Raw genomic sequence first — 7,994 nt, 5'->3', positions numbered from 1 at the left:
TTTTAATATGTGACTATTACCTGTTGATTTGTTGGTTCTATTCCTCCCCAAACTGGAGACTGGAGTCATGATGCTACTCACTGTTGTATCCCCAGATCCCAGTAGAGGAATGTGAACATAATCACTATTCAGTAAATACAGCTCATAAACAGATGAGATAATGTCTCGAATACTCTAAGTGCCAATCATCATACACATTACATACATACAATTTGGGTAGCTTTTCTCCATTCTCAGCTCCTCTTTTTTTTGTGTGTGTGTGTTTTTTTGCCTTGTGATAAAGTTTCATCGATTGCTCTGTGAGGGTGAGCATGGGGTGAGATGAGGGAAAACTTCTGATGGTTGTCTTGATATGCCAAATGCAGGGGAAAGGAGCATCGTTTTGCCGTGCAGGTAGCAGGAAAAGCGTATCTAGCTTGGGTACAAGTGGCTGAGGACAGATATGTTCTGGCTTCCCAGAGGCTACCTAAAAGCTGTCTATCTCTTTAGCAACCTGCATGCTGAAGGTTTCCACAGGAGCGTGTGTGCCCCCTGGCCATGCTGTGACCCTGGAGGGACTGACTCCCAGGCACCACATCTAATGACAGAGGCTCTTCCTCTCCTCTGCCATCCATTGCTGTCTTGGGCTGGTACCTACAGAGAGTCTCCTTGGAGGTGCAGGGCTCTGCTTGCACTTGAAGCTGCAAAGGCAACGGAAGGGCATTCCCATGGCTCCGATGTGTCCTCAACTCTGCCATCACCAGAGGGGCACAGCAGCCTGACGGGGACCCACAGACGCCACTCTCCCCTCCCCCACCCCGCCCATGCAGTGCGGACGCTGGAGACAAAAGGCACGCTCACCGATTTAGAACACAAATACATAAATTTTTAATCTGCGAAAAATACAAAATGAAACCATGTACAAGTTATGTACAAACCCTTTTTACAAGACAAGAGAGTTATCACTGGTTGTTACAGATGACAGGGTAGATCATTTCAGAGCACCAGCATTTAGTCTCTCCTCCGATTTGGTTAGGTCCTAGTAATCCACCATCATCAACATCATCATGCCAACAATCAAACGTTTGAAAGACAGATGAATAAGCCACGCTCTTTTTCCTTAATGAACAAGTAGGCTGACCTCTGTGTAAGCATACTTTTTTTTTTTTTTCCCTTTATCCCCTGAAGAAACGTTGAGTGGAGGTTTTGGTGTTAAGTGAGGGACGGTTTTCCTTTCAGCATCTGGGGGGTGGGATGTGAGCCAGAAGTTTTACGCAGGATGTGATTGTGCCACCTGGGAATGGAACGTTTTTAATTAGGATTTCCAGGCCGACCTTGGTTTATGTTTGAAATGTTGCAGTTCTGGTCCAATGTGTCAGGCTGTACTCAGTGGAAGGAAGGGAGGGGGCAGGCTGCTCTGGGGCGGGGTGGGGGGCAGGGTGCTTTGTTTTGGTGTGGAAATGGGGCTCCATCAACCTTGGCGGGGCTCCCCCAACCTGTCGGCTGCCTTCTCACACTGGCCCTGAATCCCACCGACAGACGCCCCGGTTTGCCCTGGCAGGCGTGTGCCACTGCCGTGTGCACATTTCCATCGGAGATTCTGAGCAGCGGGCCCGGGCAGGCACGCTGCGGACCTTTGGTGGCACTTCTGTCCCTGCTCTGCCAAGCAGCAAGGTGGAGAGGAAGAAACACAGACGTCCTCAAGGGGATAAACAAACCAAAGGAAGGCTTTTTAAATTTGAAATCCACCTAGAAATTAAGGTTGGTTTCACCAAGTCAAAAACCCTCTCTCCTCGTGCTGTATGCCCAGAAAAGCCACGAAAGCAACAGACTGTCGCGTCTGTTTTAGCAGCGCTGAAACCAGAGCCGCCAGGATGTGGGAATGGGGGGCAATGGAAGGGCGAGCACAGGGAGGCAGAAGAGAAAGCACACCTCAGGATCCCTCCTTCGGGTCCTGCTCTGGGAGGAGTTCCCCTGACCTAAAAGTCCTGTGCAACCTCCCTCACCTATGGTATCCAAAGTAACACAGACTACAACCCGACTGCCTGCCAGAGCCAGGCATCCCGACAGACTCCACAGTGAAACAGGCCATGTCCCTGCCCTCTTCAAGTGAGTCCTTTTACTTCTTACTCCCAAGTCACCGTCTCTTTCATTTCCAACCTCATATATGATCCACTCTCTCTTTCTCTTAACGTTTCCATCTCTATTAGTTCCCATTTTCCTGATTCTGGAGTACCTGAGATCTCCTCTCCCAGCAGCTTCTACTTTTTTTTCCTTTTAGCCCGTAAAAGTCCAGTTGCCATTGCCACATTCTGCTGCCTTCAAAGAATCCTCCACACCTACCCTTCCTCCTTTAGAGACCCAGACACACTGCTTACATACCTCTGTGCTTCTGATGTCCAGATCCCACAGGACCTGCTGCGACCCTCTTCTCAGCTCCATTTTCCTCCATGCCTTTCGATTGCCAGACCTGCCTTTTTAGATAACGCTCAGCTTCTTCCACTTCGAACTAATTAATACAACAGTTCTCAGCTGCCTGCATTCTTTCCTGCTCCTCTACAAGTTTCTTGTATTGAGGTCCAAATGAAGTGTTCCTTTCACAAAGGATCGTTTCTAGATTCACTACCATTGCCCCAACTCCCAGCTCTTAAACCAACTTCTATACTTCCAGTGGAGCTTCTACAGCTATGAGGATCAGTAACACTTATTTGAGGAAGGTAGGACTTCACATGCTGTGTTTTCACTTGGAGTTTGTTTGAGTTGGAGTCTTTGAGAACTCCATGCTGCTGAGAAAATGTTCAGCCCTGCATATCTGCTCTTGATGACTTCCAGGAAGAACTGGCTTCTCAAAACAGATGATCTAAAAATGCACAGGTTCATTTTTGCACAGGTTCAATTCATTACTCTTTGTTTAAAACGCTTAGTGACTTTCCATAACTTTCTAGATGAAGCCTCAACATCTTAGCTTGGCCCTGAAGACAAGTTAGTTTCTAGTGCCTTCTCTGAAGTCTCATCTTAGTTCCCCTCTGCTTCCATAGAGAATGGACAGACTCTGCAGTGGAATACCATGTCCAATTTGAATGATTTGTTCAGTCACTTATAAGGTAGGGTGACTTACATCCCAGTTGGTTTGTATTTTTTTCTCTCTTTCTACCCCTCTGCCTCCTTTTGTTCCTTCTTTTTTTTAAACTGAGATTCTCTTTGACAAAGAAAAATGGTAGATAAACGTTAGAAATGTAGCAAAGAAATAGTTGGTTTACTAATGAGAGGGAAAAAAAATCAAATAAACAGAGGACAGGAAATGAAGTGAGAAGTAAGACTAGTAACAGACTAGTAACTTCTTAGTGCCTAGATTCATATCCAGAATCTGGGGGTTGTCAGCCTCTAACTACATATTGGAGATATGGGTTAGAGAGGAAGGGATTGATGGAAATTGAGATAATAAAAAAAGGCAGACTGGGATGAAATTGAGAAGAAAATCCTAAGAATACACAGAAAAATCACATCAAAATGATTCAGGTGACTTTAAAATTTGAAATTTGTATTTTGAACCTAAAGAAATTCTGAAATGTAAAGCAGAGGAACAAATCTAACTATCATGTGCCCGGAGCAGAAGAGGCACTGCTTAGGTGATGCTGCAGGAAGGACAGAAAGGGATTTTCTCCAAGCTCCCACTTTTAACTCAGATCACATCCTCTCCGATCTGAAAAGGACCTTAGGGGTCATCTAGATGAATCACTTTCATTTACAAATGAGGTCACTGAGACTCAGAGAGTTTCAAGAACATCTTCTAAGTGTAGAGCTAGTTATCTGCAGATGTAGCTTGTTGAACCATCATAATTAAACCGTAAGTAGGAAACTTGGACTCTTTTGCTTTTTGACATGAAAACATCCCCAATGTTCTTATGCCTTCTCACTTTCTTCCCTTCTAACCCTAACCAAACAGTTCTAATTCCCTGTTTGTTTAAAGTCCTCAATTAAATTTTTTACAAAGTACATCATAAGATGCCCCAAGCTTTGGAAGGAAAGAGCTTCTGGGTGTTCCCTCTATGCCTTAGTCACAACCACTTTTACTGAAGGTGTTTTATCTTGGCTCGAGACTATTTTAAAATACAAAATTGCTCAGATGAAAGTAAGAGTTATCTTAATGAAAAAGATGATGATGATGCTTTTATAAGTAGATGCTTTCTGCTTTTTCAATAGCCTGTTGTAGAGTCTGATTCCCAAAGCACTTGAGTTATTAATTTGGGAAAATGGTTTTTCTGGAATCCTAAAGTGGGATGGGACATCAGAGCCTTATAACACAGACTACACCAATGATAGCCATCATTGGTCTATGCTGAATGTAGCCAGGAAGAGGAGTCTGTCAGAGGGTGGTAAGGACTTCCTCTAGGCCAGAGAGCTCAACAAATAGAAACAAACCAGGAAGCTCTGGCATTTCTCCAAGCCCTTCAATGATCTTATAATCTTGTTCCTGCTTTTGTTTCATTTGCCATCTACCAGGTATGAGTTTTTGCCAAAGGAGCCAACAACCAGCCATTTTTATAGATTTCCTTTTAAAAAAATGCATAGTTGTGTTTCCTTGCCCCTAACAATTGATTATTAACAAAGGCAAAACAGCATGACTTTGTTCTACCTTAGAAGGAAATGGATTCTTGCCAACTGGTTTTTGAAGGAAAGCCCTTTGCTTTAGGAAACTATCTTCACCATTTTGATTAAAAAAAAAAAAAGTTTATATTCAAACCTGTAGCTGTGAAGAGCACGGAGTTTGAATTTGCATTTCCATTGTGCCTCGGTTTGGAGAGATGGGGAAGAGAGGGCAGCGGGCATAGGACATTGTGGCCTAACGTTCTCTAATGGAAGGACATTTAGGTGGTGGCCATCACTGCCTGCCAGAGGAGACCAAATAGTTAAGACAAATTCAGAAATGGTTTTCAAGTTATCAGTAACCTACTAGGGTTCATGAAGGAAAAAAGAGCGTGGGTTGATGTACTAAGAATGTATATGAAGGTGACCCCAATGCAAAATTATTATGTATAATAGAAGAAGGCCTAGCTTTCAGAAAAGCTGTCAAATCTTAGCAAGGGATTCACCCCCACAAACCCATTTTACTTCTGTTGGAAACCAAGAAATGTGTATAAGCCTGAATAGAGACTGCTGACGTCATTTTAGTCTGCTGAGTAGACTAGTGATTGGTTATAAGTAGTTTTTAAACAATCCAATTGGACATACATTATATTCACAATACTTTTATAGGACTAATTCTACAAAATGTGACGACAGGGTAACCACAGTCTGACAAGTCACTTCAGGACGATGCCTACAAGGTGGAAACACGACATTGGCTCTGCAGGGACTGGACAGAGTTGGAAGCTCATTTTGCCTATGGTGGTAATTGGAGTACTTAGTGGACATGTTTTCATGATGGTTTCATTGCTTGGCTCTGATCTGATTTGCAGTAACATACTATGTACCATGGGGTCATGGCCTAATGGAAGAGATAGCATGGGACTTTCAGGGGATATTTTGGTTAGTTTTTTTTTTTAGTGTCCACAATTAACATTTTTAAGAAAATAAAAATCATACTCATGCTGCTCCAGAGACCCTGATGATTCTATCAAAGACTTATCATTTTGAAGTTGAAAATCATTTGGAATGGAATAATTGCTGGGATGCCGTGACACTGAGCATGCAAACATCAGAGCTCAGACACATTAGAATTGTGTCTGATGGCTAGAGAAATCTTTTTTGACCACAGTTTGAAGTGGCTGATACATAGGATTTCATCGCTGGTAATTTTTAAAGGCCTTTTCTAATAGTCTGTATTAAGTGTATTCGTAGCTGTCCTTGTGTTATTATTTTTTAGGTTTCTGTAACAAGTTTGTGTGTTTTGTCCCAGCAACTAAAGAAAAGCCTGCAAAATTTAGATCTGGGCAAAAGTCGTCTCCTCGATCACGAAACTTTTCTGGCTTTTACACAAAAACTCAGTGAATCTCATGAATGTGTTATCCCATCCTATTGTTAAGTAGAACTGTTCATTGATGTTTACAAACTTTCAGGCTAAAAGCCCTGGACTTGGGAGATAGGGAGAGAGTCCACCAGACCTTACCAAAGTTGAAATTACTTGCTCGGTTGGTTTGGAGATATGAAATGAGAAGCATAACAGCATGTAGGAGTCCCCGCCATTGGAACAACAAACAGAGAAATGTCTTCTGTGCATCTGGTCCTCAACTTCCACATCCCAGGCATGCTCACAACCCTCCTGGTATTGTTAGTTGGCAGGGTAAACCCGATCTGGCATTTGTAGAAAAGCTGCAAGAAGGTCTTCCCTTTAAATATATGAACAAAAGGATAAGAAATACAGGATGAAAACTAAAACTACAAAAATATGACTTTTGAATGTGAAAATAAGTGTTTCCATTTATTAACAGCTGGTGTCAGTGTAGCCAAAATACACGTCCATCCAGGAAATTCACCTGCCCCCTTTTGTCTTTTTTTTTTAATTTACTAAAATACATGTTTACATTATTGGGCCATTTTAAAATTGCCTTAATAATCCAGTTTCCTTAATTACAATTAATTGTGGTGGTGACCATCACTCTCCTCAAAGAAAGAGATAAAGAAGAGAAGTATGCATTAAGGAGTCTGGCCACTTAGGCATTTTGATTTTGCATTGTTAGATATAGGGAAGATATTTGACAATGAGAAAAAAAGAAAAAATATATATTTTCTTTCTAATAAATAAAAATAATTTAAAATGCTAGAGGCTATACAGGACTATTTTAGTATGTTCATTTATAAATGAAATCATTTTCTTTTCCAAAATACATGGAAGCAATATTCAAGGCAGACAAGGAGAAAGATCTGTCTATTTTTCTTGCAATTCTTGCTTATCCTAACGTTTCCACCAGTGATAAAGCATGTTAAGAGGAAGAAAAGTCACGTCACCATTTATGAAGTTTGTCAGGCTTTAAAAAAAATAGTTCTGGTCTCCTGGGAGTCAACATTCATCTTCAACTTCTCTGATTGGTGGAATCAAGCTGCTTGTGGATTTATATTGGTTGATCTGGTTAGCCATGTGGGTACTCATGGGCTTGATTTGAATGTTTCTGGGATAGGCATTATCCGGTTCATCTGTAAACCATTTCTTTTCTGCTAAAGGGCAAAACGGATAGAGAACAAGAAGGAGAAATTAGAAGCTTAATTAGTCCTAGGCCAAAGATTCTGGAAAGTTCATTGAAAAATGCAAAAATGTAATTGAGAGAAGCTGACAGTGAGTAATTGCTAAAAGAGACGGTATAGTGTAGGGAGAACCCCAGAACCTGAAACATACCTCTGCTGCCTGTAGCAAGTGACGAACCAACGGGCTATTGGGACCTGGAGGCACCAGGGGTGGACTTCAGAGAATAAAGAGGGGTTGGAAGATTAACTCTGGCAGTGTTCTCTGGGGTTCCTTTGGTGGCCTGAAAAGCTTTGGTGGTGAGGAGATGATGAATATAACAAGTATTAGGCATGGGTGTTGCACCTAAAGAAAGACTTGTGCATCCGTTGATTTGAGTGGAGATGAAGGGACACTGTCCCTTCCACAGATTAAGAGATCTAGAATCTGCTGCAGGGTTTCCTCCTCCCAGCCTTTAATTGGCTTTGCTTGTACAAGCTCACTTAAAGGTATATCTCAATTACAACACTCCTTTATTTCTTTTGAAGCCAGTTTTGGGAGTGTTTAAGTAAGCCCACAGATTTTTGCTGGCCAGTGAGGGTGAAACATTAGATTAACAACCAATGTTTTAAAAGGCTTTTGAGATGGCTTTAATTTCAATAAAACTCTCTGTTGGTATGAAGTTATGAAAAGAATTCCTAGTGGCACTATCTTAACCGACTATAATCACCCAAGCTGTCAACAAGGGAGCTTGACAGAGTCTTGGCATTTCATTCTCACCCTAGATCCAGAGAAGGCTGGAAGAGAATGCTGAGTCAGGGCATTCAGAGGCCTGGGTGAGGATGAAATGGCCTAG

General features: G+C 42.1%; 1 protein-coding gene across 5 annotated transcripts in view; it reads right to left on the bottom strand.

Annotated features, from left to right (window-relative positions):
- Positions 1-843: 843 nt before the first annotated feature.
- Positions 844-7,994, bottom strand: part of KCNMA1 (potassium calcium-activated channel subfamily M alpha 1) — a 748,747-nt gene continuing 741,596 nt past the window's right edge. For 3 of the 5 annotated variants that reach the window (XM_043476447.1, XM_043476449.1, XM_043476448.1), the window contains one exon: positions 844-7,131. In XM_043476447.1, the coding sequence (XP_043332382.1) occupies positions 6,980-7,131 (152 nt within the window). In that variant the 3' untranslated portion in view covers positions 844-6,979. Of the gene's footprint in view, positions 7,135-7,994 lie in introns of all 5 variants that reach the window. The other 2 variants (XM_043476446.1, XM_043476444.1) reach the window with 1 other exon arrangement.

This window comes from Cervus canadensis, chromosome 8, assembly GCF_019320065.1.
Source record: "Cervus canadensis isolate Bull #8, Minnesota chromosome 8, ASM1932006v1, whole genome shotgun sequence".
NCBI classification, from domain to species: domain Eukaryota; kingdom Metazoa; phylum Chordata; class Mammalia; order Artiodactyla; family Cervidae; genus Cervus; species Cervus canadensis.
This window is presented reverse-complemented; position numbering and strand designations above follow the sequence as displayed.